The 18,221-nt window shown below is 36.7% G+C and overlaps 1 protein-coding gene across 2 annotated transcripts in view; it reads left to right on the forward strand.

Annotated features, from left to right (window-relative positions):
- Positions 1 to 18,221, forward strand: part of ARID4B (AT-rich interaction domain 4B) — an 87,716-nt gene that overhangs the window by 43,216 nt on the left and 26,279 nt on the right. The window contains exons 8-16 of one of the 2 annotated variants that reach the window (XM_035320535.1): positions 555 to 693; positions 4,112 to 4,191; positions 5,155 to 5,228; positions 6,053 to 6,198; positions 11,022 to 11,094; positions 11,644 to 11,738; positions 12,820 to 12,917; positions 13,131 to 13,398; positions 14,401 to 14,573. In XM_035320535.1, the coding sequence (XP_035176426.1) occupies positions 555 to 693; positions 4,112 to 4,191; positions 5,155 to 5,228; positions 6,053 to 6,198; positions 11,022 to 11,094; positions 11,644 to 11,738; positions 12,820 to 12,917; positions 13,131 to 13,398; positions 14,401 to 14,573 (1,146 nt within the window). The remainder of the gene's footprint in view (positions 1 to 554; positions 694 to 4,111; positions 4,192 to 5,154; positions 5,229 to 6,052; positions 6,199 to 11,021; positions 11,095 to 11,643; positions 11,739 to 12,819; positions 12,918 to 13,130; positions 13,399 to 14,400; positions 14,574 to 18,221) is intronic. The other variant, XM_035320536.1, reaches the window with a different exon arrangement.

An 18,221-nucleotide genomic window follows, 5' to 3' on the forward strand; every position in this document is an offset into this window, starting at 1 on the left:
GAAGCAGTCATTGAAATATATCACTGCAGATCCTTTTTTTAAAAAAAAAAAAAAAAAACAAAACACCACCTATTTCAGGATAAATAACTTCTTTCTTCTTGGTATTTATCTTTGTAGCTGATGTTTCTTCTTCAGAGATTTGTCCTCTCTCAGAATAACTTTGTCTTCTGTATGACAGATGACCGCAGGCTTATAGACTATGGCTGTTAAAGTAAAAGCATAGAGACAGTGAAAGGGGGGAAAAAAATCAGTTTCACTTAATGATGGTCCAATACTACAGTATTTGCCCTAGTGAAACACTGTTCAGAATTAGTTTTAAATGTCCAGGCAGTGCATTTCTGAGCTTGTAATATTTTTGTTTTTGCTATGAATATTTATATAGTTATAAATAAAATTATTTTATCTCCTTATAAATATTTTTATTCACTTCTACCTTAAAGTATCCTTCAGTTCAAGTCACTATCATTTATGCTTTTTAGACAGCTTAGGTTCACCTCTAATTACAGTAGATGAGATTTGGGCAGTTGAGTTTTAAGTCTTTTTCTGTCATTTAGTCCTGAAGAAGAATCTTCATCCTCTTCCAGCGATGAAGATGAAGATGATAGGAAACAAAGCGATGAGTTATTAGGAAAAGTTGTGTGTGTGGACTGCTTCAGTGTGGATAAAAAGAAAGCTCTGTGGTTTCCAGCCTTGGTAAGACTTTCATCTTTATTTTTAATTTTGCAAAGAATTTAATGCATTTGCTAAGCATTAAAGAAAGGTGTTATTTTTCCTCTTCAGTGGGTTCATCTATACTGATAGCATGTTTCTTAAAATTTGAGTGTCATAGTAGGCAAAGGAAATGCTATGCATGTAAATGCATTTATTTACACAGTTACTGATAAATGGCTTTAGTTCTTCCAAACAGCCAGAGCTAGCTGGCCTACTTCCAGCTCAGCAGTGTGTTATTTCATTGGTACTACTCAATATTTAAGGGGTTTTTACCTATGCCATTGCATATAGTTTTTCTGAATTACCAGGTTTTATCAAGTGAGAAGATACGAGAAGAACAAAGATGGAAAGTTTACTAAGTAGCCATTATTTTTCTAGTTCCAGTGTAAACCTATTTGATTAAAAACATTTGATTATATTTTTTTTTGCTGTGGTAGGTAGTAGAGAATTGCCAATGAATTTCGTTTAAAATAATGCCACTCTTTTAGAACAAATCTTAATTATCTTTATTCATTTTGGTTTAAATACTTTTTTTTTTTTTTTTTTTTTTTACAAATAAACCTGTAATAAAATATCACTAGATTATATGTAGACTGACTTATACATTTATTTCTAAATGTATTTCCATATGTGGTGCATCCAGTATTATGTTTTTTCACTGATATTTTGTTAATTTCAAATACTTGAATAACTTTTCCCTGGCAATGAGAACTTCACTGCTGAAAATGTTTTATCTAATTTTGGGAAGACTTGTGCTCAGACTTTGAAACGCTGCTGCTGTAGCATTTAACTCTTTGTACTGTGTGCAGTATTTCTCAGTTGTAACTTTCTACTCATCACCTCCTGTGTCTGTAATGCAAGTCCAGAAGCTTTTCAGCAGGATTCCCTTTGGAAAATTGGTGGGAGAGAATGAGTCATTAAAGCTTTTACAGCAAGGGAGAGGGCAGTATATGTGGCAAGGAGGTGCCATGTTAATGAAAGGTAGCTTTAACAGAAATTTGCAGTAATAGACCAGGAAAGAAACAGCTTGATTTTCTTAAGGCTGTCGTCCAAATTGGTGCAATATCCCCTCCCTCCTGGTTGGTACCTAATGCAGCTCTACTCTGAGCAGTGGTCAGTTAACGCTGACATGTTTTATGTCACACTGTTGGGTTGGTCCTTCTGGTCATGCATGTAGCTGAGAGCAGTTTCCATGGCAGGCCCTGTTAGCCATTCTGTGTGCATGGAGTAGAGCTACTAATCAGGATAGCTGTGGGTCAGACCTTTGAGATTAACTGAACTGTTGCTTATTCTCCTAGGGAGTACTGAAGATACACCCTGTTCTTTCTTTAGCTGTCACTTGGAGAATGGAATAATTTGTTCGCTGTGGAGTTTCCTGAAATGAATGAGAAGTAGTAGGAGGATGAAGTTTGAGGATGGAGCTTGTTAACTCTGAAATAGCTTATCCTAGATTAACTGTTACTTCAGTAATCAGGTTTATAGCACTGCAAATAAACATCGTACTGTATTTAACCTGAAACCTTATGCCAGGGAATAGATCGATGCCCCAAACAGCTTCTTCCCCATACTTCTAGCTGTGCCTCTCCACTCTTTTACCTTATAAGTGATTACCTGCACTTTATCAACAAAGTAATTTTATTTTGTTACTGACTGCTTTTGTTTAAACATTATGGTGTGGCTAACTGCAACTGTGTGAATAATGAAATGAAAATGCAGGCTTAGTATTCTGAAGAATATGTATCCACAAAATATTTCACTTTGTTATTGATACTGTGGACAGATAAGGCTTATGTTAAAACACGTGGATGTTGTACAAGCCACACAAATGTGGAAAGGTCAGGAAGTAGTCTAAACCTTTACAGTGTAGAACAGTCAAGATTAGTAGCAGGAACTGATTACTTTGGATATCAGTCCTATAGCCAAATACATTTATCAATTACAATCTAAAGCCATAGAGGTTTAAATTTGTTTTATGTTTTTTCTAAGTGTTTGGTGGCTGCATTGGTTTAATCCTGAATGTACTTTTTGGTTGTGTGAGTGTTTTTCTTGGTGTGGTGTCTAAAACAGCAATAGTTAATTATAATTTTAAAATGGCCTGGCATTTGCTCCTCACGTTAGAGAGTACAATTTGGTAAGCTTTATAGTATTGTTGGGTGTTAATATGTTCCTAAAGGCTTTTGGAAGTTGCAGTGAGGAAATCTTTGCAGCATTTTCAGAAAATTTAACTTATATAGGATCATCTGTGTCATCCTCCTGTAAATGCAGTGGATTTTGTTTTGCAAGGAGATTAAGAAAATTTGATTCAGGCAAAATTGAGATGATGTTGCTTGATGCATGGTACTAGGTGAGATACTGTTAAGTGGCTTTTCAACTTGTTAATGAATTTCTGACTGCTAAAACCTTGATGCTGTTTAGCCTGTGCTTCATGATTAACAGCTGTTTCCAAATCAGTTGGAGCTTTTGACTTGAACTTGTAAAAGACTGTGGCTGGTGACCCATGTAAGAAGGAAGACTACAATCTATCATGTAGCATCTTTCATGTGTTTGATGAAAAAAATAAGACTGGAAGTAGTTGGTACAAGAGAGGAGGCATTTACCAGGACTAAATTAGGGTTCTGGTAATTTGCTGCTCCTTGGGGTTTCTAGCAGCCAGAATTTTCTTAACTTTTAGGGAAGTATGAAAGTTTTAAAAAGTGATGAAAAGGGCTGCTTTTCTGTTCTCAAAGTTCAAAATTTCAATAAATAATATACATTATTAAATTCCTGAAGTTTTAAAATTAGTGACTTGTATACTAGTTTAGCACACTTCAAATAGCTTATAAAACTGCAACAAGTAATTAATATGTTGTCTCAGTGCTAGACTTTGATTAATCTACTCCTCGAGTTAAAGAGTCTATCGTAATGCAGGTACTTGAACCACTTTTCTAGGTAGGTAACTTATGAATCCTCCTTTTATAAAGTTGCATTTTGTAAGTCCTTCAAGGTCTTCCTCCCCCCCCCCCCCCGGCCCCCAAACTGTGGGTTATGATATCCTTACAATTTCTGAAGTTTTTCAGAAGAGGTCTCTAACTCAGGTGGCAGCACTTGGTGAAAATTCAGTCCTTCTAGGATGAGTAGAATCAGCTTTGGTGACATGGCAGGAACTTAGCTTTTGTTGGGAAGTTGTTTTTTCATGTCTCTGGCAGCAGCAGCCAGTTCCCTTCAGGAAGCAAGCACAGACTTCTACATTCAGTAATTTCAGGAGGCCATCACTCCTGCATTATGAGGGATCGCAATTGCTCTCATCTCAGTGTTGCTGAAGAGAAATGAGTCAAATATTTCAGAGAAGCATTGGTAAATACTGTTGCTCTGCTGTCACTCCTTTTTCTCTCTAAACTTTGTGTTTGTAATATCTTTGCAGGTAGTTTGTCCAGACTGTAGTGATGATATTGCAGTGAAAAAAGACAATATTCTCGTTCGCTCTTTCAAGGATGGCAAATTGTGAGTAGGAATGTAGAGGTTGATTAAATAAAATGTGTCCCAGTTCAGGGAAACATAGTATGAGATATGCTGGGTAAAGTATTAATAACATTAGTTCAGAAAGTTTCTGTGAAGGTTTTTCTACTGTTTAGAAACCTGTCAATGGCCTACATGGTGAGAGAATTAGCCCTGCATCCCATTGTTAATAACAAAGCACATAAATCTATATTAGCTTTAATTTCATTGTTACAGCTGTGGCAAACAAAGCAGTATTTTATGACTTTGAAAACATCTTGAGCTTATTTTTCCTGCTCTGGTTGGAACAGGGCACTGCTTTTCAGAGATGTGGCCATGGGCTTATCCAGCCATGGAAAGATGTCTGTGTTTGTGGTGTGTGTGTGTGTGCGCACAGAATTAATTTTTTGAGGTAGAAAAGTATATGTTTGACTCAGTATAGACTACAGCTGCATATTATCGTGTTTTTGGAAAAGAAATGTGATACTATTCAAATGAAGTAAGAGAAACATAGAAAACCAAATTGTATGGGACTCACAATAGAAAGGGAGCTTTGAGTTCTTAAACTCATATTGGTCAAGGAGGAAGCTTGATTTATGTCAAATCTTTTTTTTTCCAGGTTTTAGTTCTTGTTTATAAAGCTCCAGCTACTTACTCTGCTTGGCTTGGTTTAACAGAATGCTTTTGCAGAAAAGATACTGAAATATTTAACAGTTTCACTGTGGTTTAGTTACTAAGTCTAGGCTATCACTTTCCTGTACCATTTGAGTTACTTATGCATCAGTGCACATCACTGGAGAAATGCACATAAGTGTGTGTGCAGTCAAGTGTGTATAGGTTTCCCCCTGCCCTCTCTCCCCAAGCCCAAGTTCCTGTTCAGATTGGTTTCTTTGGGTATAGTTTCAGTAGAAATTAAAAAGTGCTTTGTGTTATTTTAATAATTTTTTCATGTTTTTCTAAATTATCTAGTGTTTCTGTGCCAAGAAAAGATGTCCGGGAGATTAGTGAAACTTCCCCGAAGCCTGATGCTTTGTTAAAACAAGGTAAAAATACACTTTATAATGAAAAGTGTCATTTGTGTGTGTGCCTGCTTACTTTATAATGTAAATTAAACCAAACTTGTATCAGATTGGTTCATATGTTTTTTTTAAAAAAGCTTCAATTATGTTATAGAAAAGGATCCTATATATCTTGAAGGTAAACATTACTGAAAACCTAGAGGAACAATTTTCTTCAAAGAACAAGAAAAAGCACCTTATCTTGCACTTGTTTTAAACACAGACGTACCAAATGAAGGATGTAATAGTACAGTGCATGCTGGCTTTATAGGTTATTTAGTATTTGGTCTGTTGTGTTAGACCTTAATAGAACTATCTGTACCGTAATACTCCTGATAGGTTTGAGACAGTTATCTTTATGCACTGTCAAGAAACTGGAATTGTAAATTCATTTGAGAGCTTGAGCTTTTTGTGATGGAACTCTTAAAATGGGTTTATGTTCATTTCTTCTTCCTTCTCCTCCCTGTTTAATGTACGTAAAGCACAATGTACACCTGTTGGAACAAGAATTCTTTCAAGTATTAACGTATGGCATAATACATAAGGTCCTTGTTTGCATGTATAGTTACTAACATGGTAACAATCCTAATAATAGCTCTGAGTAATTTGATGTGCAGAAAAGACAAAGCTGGTTTGACTGGGTAAGACAAATAATGTTGGGCAATGGGGGTTTTATTGAGGTTCTTTGAATTTGGGGGTGGAACAGTTCATTAGCAGTCTTCTCTTCCTCTCAACTATTTTTTTTTTATTAAAAGGTTTGCTGAAATTGATTCTTCCTGCAATATTAACAAATGCTTGTCCTCTTACAGCTTTTGACCAAGCTCTTGAGTTTCATAAAAACAGAACTGTTCCTAGTAACTGGAAAACAGAATTGAAAGAAGACAGCTCCAGCAGTGAAGCTGAGGAGGAGGAGGAAGATGAAAAAGAAAAAGAGGATAACAGCAGTGAAGAAGAGGTAAGTGAAGTTAGCAAGTAGCATAGATACACACCTAACACAAATTAGGCTAATATCTAAGTAGTATTTGGCAGCATAAAAGCGTTGCCTATGTTAAGATACTATGTTTTTTAGCTTTTAAAATATCTTTAAAAAGATATTTAACTCTTTATCTCTTTAAGAAGAGTTTAACAAAGATCAGTTAATGTGAAAACATCAACATGGAAGTCTAACAAATATCTTTGAATCGCTAAGCAAAAAGCACATGTAGTCAAAAGGCTGTGTCAGTGGGAACTAACTAAAAATAGGAATTGAAGCTCAGAGGCTGATCCTGTTTTCCAGTCTTTCCCATGCTCATCTTAATGCAGTGGTGGAAGGGCCCCAGTACATACTGGGGACTGAGCAGGGTGAGGAAGGATAGCCATCGATGTGTGCTGTCACATGCATATTGTTTTTCAAAAAGAAAGGTTTCCTTTACTTGTAAGTATTTTCAAAGAGAACTTACCTGCACCTATTAAAGGTGCAATTGTCTTCCAATTGGGAAGATCTGTGTAAATTAAAAAATACTTCAGTTGTTCCTGAGGAAGGATATGGGGTAGGTTTTAGTAACTTCAAAGCAAAGAATTCTTTGTATTGTCTTTTGAAAACATCAGCAATTAAATCCTACAACTTTATGCAAAGGTAGACAGGCCTTTTCTTTGCGTAATACTGTTTCAGTATTGAAAAGCAAAGGTGTTCTTTTTCTTGTTCACCAGTGGAGAACATCATGTTTCTGAACATGGCCCAGATGGGTTTCCAATTCTTAGGTCACTCTCCATCTGAATAAAACATTGCCTTTCTATAATAATGTTGCTGATGAGTGCATTGTAGTATGCACAAGAGTGTAGTTTCCCTTTGTGGTTTATCTTATCTCTGGCCTATTAGATGTTATGATGCTGTTGATTTCTTTTCCCCTTTGTGGCAATGGAATAAGTTCCGTGCATTATTTTAGCACTACTGTAAATAATTGCTCACATAAACAATGATAAACTCTTTTACTGGCTATAGAGCTATTAACCCAGTATGTATATGACTTATCACATGTTCCAAGACACAGGGAAGTTTGCTACCTTTTACACAGGAACAGTATCTGAGGAGGCCTCTCTAAGCTGTTGTTCCTGACCTGTACTCTTTTCATTTTTGAAAAGTAAACCAAAGTAGGCTGGTGTGGTCATGCTGCTGTTTTTTTTTCCTCTGTGCGTCTGTCACCCCATAGTTGTTCCCTTTCTCCCTCACTGTTTTATGCTCTCAAATTGCTTTGTCAGGCCCATAGCTGTGGGTCCTCTTGTAAAGCAGAAATTGCAAGCAGCTTGTGTTGTTCTTTCACTCTCTGCTTTTAACTGCAAGAAATGGAATTTACTGGTTTGCTAGTGGTAAAAAGGAAATGGTGAGAGAGATTGGGAAACTTTCAAATAACTACCAAGAAATCTGATTTATTGTACCTTTCTTTTATCCTGGTTTACTGAAGCATCACTACTACTCTGGCTACCCTGACGTAAAGAAGCAGAAGAGCTTTCAATCAAAGCATGGAGTGTGTGCATTCCTCTTCTACCTTTGTCCTTTGCACAGGAAGTATGGAGTGCTACCTCATGCTCGATTTTCTAACTACCTTTTCTACCAGTCTTAGGTCCAGAAAAAACAATGACAAGAAGAAAATTATTGGAAAGAGCTTTATTTCACAGCTGGCAGTGAAGCTGGAGGAGGGACTTTAGAGTCTTTTACATCCTGTATGTTTTTTGAGGGTACTCAGTCTGTCTCCCTCTATGATCGCTTTTTTTTCTCTCACTAAGGTTCAAGAGCTCTTTCTCTAATCTGTTATGCAACTGACAACTGAAGCAGTAAACTGAAATTTCAACTGTAGTGGAATGTTCAAGGAGATGGTTGATAAATGCTTGTCATGCTCTTTCTCTGACTACATCATCCCTGGAAATTGTGGCTCTGGCACACCAATGCTTCATCTTTCATTCATTCACTTCTTTATTTTAGGGAGGCTGCGAAGTGTGAGGTAAAAACTTTGCCACCTTTCCATGCTCATGAGTTCATTCTGCCTGTTCTTTAAGCTTACAGGAGATTAGCCAGCTCTGATCAAAAGTTGCCAGTTTGCTGGCATCTATGCTCTGATATTTTGAGAAGCCAGGGTGGGGGGAGTGTACTTGTGTCAGGGCAGTGCAATTCTTGAACTTCCAGAGCAGGTTTATATCCAGCCATGGGCATGATGAATGTAAGTAGATTTTTACCTACGTAGGTTGACATACAGTCATTATATAGCAATCATTGTATCAGTACTTATTTTAGGTGGAAAAAAAATGCAGTCTTTTTAGCTATATGGTTTGAAAGTATATGACCTTGTATCCTTTGTCTTTGGAGAGGCAATTTCAGAGCTTTCTCTATAGCTCCTCTTAGTTGTGTGCACTGTTGTACGAGCTAGTCTTTCCATGTGCTAGACATGAAGATCTCAGCTAAATATTTTGGAACCTAACTGTGACAGCTCTTGTGATAATTTCTTCTCTGGTATCTATTGTTTCATTCATCTGCTGAAGTAGGAGGTTTTTAAAACAGTTTTTTTTCTGTTTCTGCAGAAACAGCCTTCTCTCTGATTTTAGTAGGTTGTCTCTCTAACCTCCTGGCTATCAAGCAGCATCTCTTCTTGAACAGTACTTGTGGGCTGCTTCTTTACAGAGCATTTTTTTTTTTAAATCCACCTGCACGTTGCCCTTTGCCCTAGTGCTTTCCAGGACATGAAAACTCTTCCCCCTGCACCCCCAAGCTCTTACTTACATTGCCCCAGGCTTCACATATAGATGCTGTCATAGGAAAAGACATGCAAATCCTCTCTACAGAAGAGGAGTTGCCCTCTTTTGTATATTTTTTCCAAACAGAGGAGAATGGCAAGCTGTTTCCCTTTCCTTTACTGAGTATGATGGCAGCCAGGAGGATTGAGAAGGACCTTCTCTTACCCAGTACTGTTACAGTTCTGTGTGAATTTTATGTGCTGCTTAAAGCACATTGCTTTTTATTACAGATTTCGTTATTGGGCATATAAGTCAATTTTTTTTGTACTTTGTGAGATGGACAAATGCGTTATGGGATACAGCGTAACCTGATAGTGCTGTTGTCTAACTTGGAAATAAAGTTGGCAAGAGTATGACATACCTGCTTCAAACCATTGTCTGGGAAGCCTTGTCAAGTACTCAGTGATTATTTAAGAGATTCATAAATGTTTGGAGATTACTAACGGTTTATTATCACAGTATGTAGCATGTATCAATTTCTGTAAAGATTCTGAGAAAGTGAAAATTCTTTTCAAAGGTACACAGGATCTTAAGCTTACCCCTTAGCACACTTTCTTAGAAAGTTAATGTGTTCTGTATTGGGAAAATTAATCAGGAGTATCTAGTTGGTATTCTGGCATCTTGTGATTTAACACATCTGAGATAGAGTATTTTTCAGGCATTGCGTCTTATGGTGAGGAAACAGCAGCAGTGTTATATTCAGCCTTTTCATCACCTTTATTTTAGTTCCCCAGTATCTGAAAATCATACATTTGCTTCTTAAAAGCTTTGGATTTCCTGAGTTCAGCGCTTTCCCCTCTCCCCATCCCCTAACTGTGTTGTGGGACAGCTTTTTTATGGCAAGTGGTCTCTTGTTCTTGAAGAATGTGAAAATCCCATGTAGGTCCTCTTGATCTCTTCACCGTGGTCCAGAGTTTTCTGGTACGAGTCCTTTCCAAGTACATGTCATTTGAGATTTAAAAACAAGCATAACACCCACAACACTTCCCTGCATCTGTCCCGCATGCCTGCCTGCCACCCCCCACAAAAAATATAAATTCAAGTCATTTGTTCTCTGTGGTCACTTTCAGCTTTTATGATAACAACTCGAATCCTTTGCTTGCTAGCAGTGTTTCCTTTACCTTTGCTTATAAAATGTGAGTGTGAAGTATTTTAGGTTTTATTAGTTATTTCTGGAAGCTTACAGGTAGTATTAAAAAAGCATGCAAAAAAAATAACCAACTTGTATTCACTGTTTTGTTTTGAAGTAGCTTAGTTATCAATTTCTAAGAATTCTGATTATGGTATTAATGTTTTGTTGCAAATGTTTTGTGGCAAATGGTATTTCCTAAGGAAATTAAACCCTAGTGCTTTGTTATGAAACGCCACTGTTTATTAATTTAAGTAAACCTAACACAGAGATTTGTGACAAACTGAACATCCAAAATATCCATTGTTATTTCAGTTCTGGGATTGATCCTGCTCACCACGCGTTCAGCTGGTACCTCATGGCAGCATGCATGCAGTGTCAATGGCTGCAGTTTGTCAGTGCTGTGGATTAGAACTCCCAAGAAAGCGCAAGCACAATTTTAATCTTTGATTTCATCCCTGAAAGTCACCTAGTGCATCCAAGCATTGAGAAATTGCTTAACTTGCAGAAGAAATAGAGAGATCTGATAAAATCTCTTGATCATTAATACTGATATCTTCCAGACTTTCTGCATAAAGGAACAACACTGAGAATACAACTTGATTTATGGTATTTATGATATTTATGGCACTGATTCATCAAAAATCCAGTTTCAGATGGGTCTTTAGAGTTATCATCTTACATATGTTGTAAAGCTGTTTGTGGTATGTAAAAATTACTTCCATGTAGCGTAGCACTGAGGACATGTTACTCTTTACAGTATTGTGTTGCTGACTACAGTAAAACAAACTTGAATATTTGAACCTAAATTAATAACTGCAGTGGTTTTCTTAATGAGGACTCAAAATGGTGATATGTTTGTTCATTTTTTTTTTCCTACATAGGAGGAAATAGAGCCTTTTCCCGAAGAAAGAGAGAACTTTCTACAGCAATTATACAAGTTTATGGAAGACAGGGGTAGGCATTTCTGTGTTTGACTTGTAGAAGCTGAGGACAGAGATTGCTTAGCAGTACTTAGACTTGAGTCTGTTAGCTAGTAATACTTAGCAGTTCATCTTTGGAAACTGAGATTACATTCCTCACTCCTGGCTTCCCCTCTATTTAGAAGGTAACAGTCTGTCCCTTGACTCTTTCCCTTTCCAGGACAACACTTGTATTTGTAGATGTAATTGTTTTAATGAGTGAAACAAAAGTATGTATAATACAAGTACAAAGAAAAGTTACATCATTTCGCACAATACGCACAAAAGTTCATCGTTTGTGCGTATTCAGTAATGTATGGAGGAATGCATATGTATGAATTTATTTATATTACTGCACTCTAAGAAAATGGGTTATTAAAGCTCTTGAATTTTTTCTAGTTTCATGAAGAGAAAAAAGTAGCAGATGTATAAGGTGGTCAGAAAGTTTACAGTATTTAATAGCGTAGTAATGTATATGGTGTGGATTTAATGTTCTTATGAAAAAGATATTGCAAAACATTTTAATAACTGTCTTTCTTTACAGGGACTCCTATTAACAAACGACCTGTACTGGGATATAGAAATTTGAATCTCTTCAAATTGTTCAGACTTGTTCATAAGCTTGGAGGATTTGATAATGTGAGTATTAGTTATGACGAGTATTCCAGATGTATAAAATCTGGGGGTGTTATTTTTGTTTAAATGATAATAAAGAAAAATCTGATAAAGGAACTTCAGACATATTAAAATGGAATCCTACAGTTGTCTAAGATACGCTGAAAAAGCACATTTTAACAGGAAACAAACTAGTTATATTCTAAATAAATTAAATGTCTACTCAATATATTTAATTACTGCTGCATAAAATCAGCCAGCTTGTGTGTTTGTGAAATTTCAATAATTGTCTGTCTGATGAAGCTGTTACCTCAGAAGGTGAAAGAGTTTCTGCTCAGTAAAATCTCAAAGGCAAGTAATCTAAGTTAAGGTTAAATATGAGACCCTTAACTCCTGTCTATTTGGGGCAGTATCTAGAGGAAAATGCTCACTGGGTTTGGTAGAGTTGGTCTTGGAGCAGTAACTGAGGCATGTGAAATTCTTGGCCAGTCAGATTCTGTAACTGCTTTGGGCTACTTCCCTTAAATCTAGCCTGTTGGTTGAGGAGGTATATTTATTTGTGCAGTACCACCTTACCAATGGACAGCAGAGCATATTGTATTTGGTTATCACAGTATAGCTGCTTTACCTTCACAGGTAGAGAAATTAGCATGTCCTATTGTCACTAAGCTCTGACACCAAAGAGCATATTAGAGGTATAACATAAGACTAATAGCTAGTGTGTCTGCTGCAGTACTGCCAGGACTGAGTATTGCTAATGCTTTAAATGAGATTTTTTTTCCAATTTAAATACAATTCTAGCTGTTGTAGTTAAGAATTACCTGAAAATAAGAATGACATACTGATCTTTGTATTTTTTTCATTTGTTTTATTACCACTTGGAGAGAAAGGCCAGCTATGGCTTACTGGAATGCAGAAATGCTAGCCTGCCTAAAGTAGTTACAGTAGCCTGTGGTTTGTGTTACAGTGAAATAGTGTGATAAGTACTGATTTTATAGATCAGAGGAAATTAAATATAATTATTATCCAAAATTGTAGACGTCAGCTTAGTCTTTTGTGTGTCAGTGAGGTAATTGAGTAGCTATCATTTTATTTTCTCTAACAGATTGAAAGTGGAGCAGTATGGAAGCAAGTTTATCAAGATCTTGGAATTCCTGTGTTGAATTCAGCTGCAGGATATAATGTTAAATGTGCATACAAAAAGTAAGTAGGAAAGTTTTCAAGTGTGTGCTAAAAAAGCTCTAGAAAGAAATAGTGATCTCATGGTGGTGGCAATATATATACATTCTGTACTTTTGGTTATAATGCAGTCTTTGTAAGCTACAAAACATTGTTCCTTTTAAGCTTCTGCTAGGTAGACTGGTCTTTCTTGAAAGAAACTTGCTTATCAGAAGCTTTTTTTTTTTTTTTTTTAAGATATCTCTATGGCTTTGAAGAGTATTGTACCTCAGCAAATATTGAATTTCAAATGGCATTACCAGAGAAAGTGACAAGCAAGCCTTGTAAAGACTGTGAAAAAGAAAAAGAATTGAAGATGCGTGAAGATCCAGAGCAGGATGTAAAAGAAATAAAAGTGGATAAGGAGGAGCGCAAGCAAGAAGAAGTAGCAGCAGTACAACAAGAGGAAAAAAAGCTAGCTGAGAATGATAATGAAAGTAAAGAAAATGATAAGCCCACTGTTACGGTAAGATACTTTAATGTTCATGTTATATCCTGTTGATAAAGTCAGGTAGTGTGTTGATAATAATCAATCCGTGTTAAGATTGAAATCTCTGTAATGGATGTAAAACAAGACAAAAACCTGCTGGAAAATAAATTTAGGACAACAGATTAGAGCTGTATTTATCCATAGGTGCCTGTTTTAGAGACTTAAGATCTCAAAATGTTTGCCTTGTTAGGAAGCAGCTGCAGTGTCCCACCTGTTTGTGTCCCTCCCAGGTCAAATGGAGACCAGTTAGCATACAGCTTTATCCTTCAGTGCTGATTTCATTTTGTATTGGGCCAGGCTTTTAAGCCCTCTTAAATCTTGGATTTACTTCACCACTCTGATGAAACCAGTGGAGTTCTACGAAGTTCTACAAAGGTCGGCCACACAGTGTACACAGTGGTCTAATGTAGTTCGGTGGTCCAGAGAGGCAAATGTTTTTTTACCTTTTCAAAATCCAGTGTTGATTTGGTGATTTTAGCGAAGGAAGCACAACGTGGTAAGCTGAAATACTGCACAGTGCAGGCTTAGCAGTTTGCTCTGGTAGCAGCACAGCCCTTCAAGTCAGTGCGTGATGCAGCTGTAATGCTTCCTTGTGTAAGTGGCAGCCAGTCCTGGTCTATCTGCTGTTACTCAGGAGTGAACACCGGTGCCGATATTTCTGCCTCCTCAGTGCAGAAGGAACCTTCTGAAGTGTTGATGTAAGAGATTTCTTTGCAGTTTCAGGTATAAGAGTTGCATGCTTATATCACTGTTGCAAAGCTACCTAGGAGACTGGCTGCAGCTCTGAAGTCTGTTATACTTAGGTTGAGAATTTCAGAAAGAAAAACAGTGGAAATGCTGGAATTTTAGAAAGAGTCCTAGACTCTAGTTGTTTTTTGCTTCCTCATAATAACTTCAGTGTGTTTTGTCTGCCTTTTTAAAAATCCTTTATATATTTTATTTTGGCTTGTGAATTAACTGAAGGCCTTACTATCCTAGGGAAACAGAAAAAATTTGCCAGATTCTGCGCATATTCAGCCTGATCAAGAAAGGGACTTAAATGTAATCAAAACTGAAGATGAAACCAAAGCAGAAGATAAAGAAGAAGAAAAGATTAAAGAAGCTGAAAATCCTATTGCAAATACAGAGGCTGAAGAAAAAGAAAAATCAGGGTAAGTTGCTCTGTTTATAATCAGATAAGACATCTGATGTGTACTCGTTATGTTTTACTATCTTGTAGTTTGAACTTTGAATCAGACATCCCTCTTGTGAATTACTCGTCTTCTAAAGACCCGTGTGTTCCTAACTTTCCTGTGGTTAATGTTGTTGAAGTTGATGAGTCCAATTAGAAATAAAAAATAGAGATGTGTATAAAAAGAAGCTTATATAAAAGTTTTTACGATGTCCAGGTGTAAATACTTAAAAGCTGGACAAGCAAGAGGATGTATCAATCTCACTTAGGACAAAAATATTGTATTCATTATGAGCAGTATTTTTCTGTTTAACTTCAGTACCAGTTTTTGCTCTTGGACAGTGATGTGTTCTGAGTAATGTGGGAAAAAGAGAGAAGTACCTTACATCATTTAGTGATAGCTTTGCCTTTGAGAGGGATGCTAGTGGCAAGAGACACTTGTGCAGTCCTTTCGACATTAAGTTTTGGAAGCAGGAGACTGACTACGTGGTCCTTACTGCCCCATTACTTCAGTGGATGAAATGTGTGCAGGTGACTTCTGTTACGGTATCTTCAGATTTTAATTTTTCAGTGCAGAAAAATAAAAATAAGTGTCTTTTGATAGCTGTGTTTAAAAAAAAAAAAAAAAAAACAGAATATAGTTTTCACTAATCCCCAGTGTCTTAACAGTTTACATCCTTACAATTAGGACCTGTGTACAATGTGATTTCAAGTGAGTAAGAACACAAAAATGGCTGTTAGGGATCATATGAAAGGTCTTTCTAAATTGAGTATCTCATCTGCAACGGAAAACAATAGCAGATCCTTAAAGGAGAAGCTATTGTAAGAGGGAAAGCAGATAATGACACCTTTTTATCTTTCTGCAGCAGCCTGTCTCAGGATTATTTTCTTTTAACTTAATGCCAGCTGTTAACCTGACTGATAATTCTCGTTCCTCTGATCTCTGCTAGATTTATTAGGTCAACTGTCTTCTGAATATCAGTTACAGTATCAGAATATCAGTCCAAGTATCAGTAACTCTTACTGCTTTTTCTGTCCCATTAAGTTTTAACAGAACTGATGTAGTTCACTGTGTTGATTTCCAAGTTCATTTGTAACTTTTTTTTTAAATTTTACTGAGAGTTTTGATTTCCACATAACAGATTCTGAAAGGATCTGGAAACAGATTCTGAAAGGAGTTGGAGTTGATGATCCTTATGGGTCCCTTCCAACTCGGGATATTCCATGATTCTATGATCCTTTGGTAAAATGTTTGTTGTCTTACCTATTTTCAGTGAAATTTCACTGGAAAATTGTATGACTCAAATGCAGAACAAAAAAGAATCAGGCTTACCGAACTCAGTAGAAGAGCCTTTGCTGTGTGATTTTATTTGTATCCTAGGTGAATGTCGGTTTTCAAAAAGACTGGTTGTTGGAATTTTACATGTCATTTTTAAGATGAACTAGAAAAGTGGTACTGTAGCAGGTTTGCTGAACTTTCAAAATTCTTAGTCTAATTTACCATGTTACTTTCAAAATAAATAGATGGAAATCTTTGCACTGCTGAGAGAATAGCAGTTTTTAAAGATTCCTAAATTGCGTGTGTACACACATCTGTGGTGTTATTCAGTGTTTGTTGATATATTTGGAAAGTAGAGTGGCTTAAAACATACCACGCTGCTTTAGAAAAATAAGTACGATTATAATCTGCATTTGCTTTTCATAACCATTTATTGTTTTTTATTGTTATTCTGATTCATGTCCATTTGGATTATTTATGACAATAAAAATGTTGTGGTTTTCCTTAGTTTTTCCTTTATAAAAAGACATTTCCTCTTAATTTTCCCCAATTCATCTGATGGTAATTCAGTTCTTTTCTCTCTGCTTCTCTGTACACATTCAGTACAAACTCTTTGAACTAATATTTTGCTATTGTGATTCATGAAAAATTGTAATGAGCTGCTTAAAATAGAGCAGAAAACAGCTCTAAGAATAGATGTAGATGATGTTACGATCATTGTTGAGGATATGTTTTCATGGAGTAATTTAAATATACTAACATGAAAGACTCGCAGCAGTCAGTCCTACGACTTATAAATGCTGAGACTGTAGTAGTGCTGTAAACTTAGTTTCTTTTGTTGTTTTTTCCTAGAGACTGATAGGATTTTGTACTTCCTATAAGCCTTAAATGGTTTTAAGAAATGATGCTGACATCTTAAATACTTAAAATAAAAATAAAATGCCTTTATGGTATAAGCACTGAAAGATTTTTGTGAATCTGGTGTGCTGCTGGGGATGTTGTGCTACACAGATATTGTCCCCCCCACCAGTTTTATAGTATGCAAACAGTAAAAGCTATGAAAGGGGTAAAATGCTGTGGTTTGAGTCCTTTGGTGAACTAAAATGCAGATTTTTTGCAGAGGGAAGGCTGCATACACACAAAAAATAATTACCGTGGACTGACTCTTTTTCCTCAATGCGTTTCTGAAATGGATTTTTAAAATACAGACCATCTGTCTTTCATAGTGCTAACCAAATAGCCAGAGACATGCAATCTAATACCTGATCAGGCAGACTTGTGGAGTTACTCAATTTATATCTCTAGGATAGATATCCTATAGATAGATCTTCACGTACCTTCTTTTCATGCAGGAGGTTGGGAAAGCTTCTGGGTTACGTGCAGAATTTCTGCCAGATGGACTGGATCCAATTCCTAGCTTTGAGACCTCAGGAATTACTCCTGGAAGCTGGAGTTGGGGTGGTTTTTTGGTGATTTTCCCGAAGAGGCTCTGTCTTATGGAATGCTGTGTGTCTGAACCTTTCAGATAGCACATCGCTACCACACTAATCCTACAGTCCCTGCCGCACAGTGCTTAGCAGTACGATGAAGAGAAAGAAAGGACCGAGTGTGCTTCTCTTTCTCTCTTCCACAGAGTGCATGTCTCACCTACTTGCAGGTCTGTGAACACTGAGAGCAGTGTCAGAGGCAGCTTACCCCTCGTTCTGTGTGTTTTTGTATATGCTTTTCTTGTTCTCATATGGCCAGTGGAGGAAGTTGCATGGGCTCTGTACTGTTTTGAGAGACTTGAAGTCATAAAAACAGTGTGAAAAGGCCAGTTTAGTGCTCAGCTGCTTTTGGGTGGCTTTAGGAGATGTTATTTCTCTTTAATGTGTTATTTCTTGTGGGTCTGTCCGAGAGAGATGTTTACAAAAATGGCTTTGTAAATGCGTTTTTTCTCGTGATACACATTCTTTCTTAGCCAACAAATGAGGAAAATTTAGATCCTCCTTCTTTTGAAGCTGCCTGTAAACTTGTGTCGGAAGTAATGGTCTTTGGATGCAGCACTCCATGTTTGGTGCAAATTTTCTTTGTAGCATTTAACATTAACTACTGTAACTAATCCAAAACTTGAGCCAAAGCCAACAAATGGAAAACTGAGAGGTGCTTTTCCACACCCTGAGCTTTGTAGATAGTTGAACATGTTCCGAAGAGACTGAGGCTGGGAGCCTGGTGGAGTTTAAAAAATAAAACAACAACAACTTTTTTTGCTAATAAAATTAAAAGCAAGAGATTCTTTGAAAACTTCACAGTGGATGCAGTTTGAACTGAAGGGCAGGTTAATTGCTAATTAACAAGTATTAGCAAGAA

Source organism: Oxyura jamaicensis, chromosome 3 (assembly GCF_011077185.1).
Source record: "Oxyura jamaicensis isolate SHBP4307 breed ruddy duck chromosome 3, BPBGC_Ojam_1.0, whole genome shotgun sequence".
In the NCBI taxonomy this organism is placed as follows: domain Eukaryota; kingdom Metazoa; phylum Chordata; class Aves; order Anseriformes; family Anatidae; genus Oxyura; species Oxyura jamaicensis.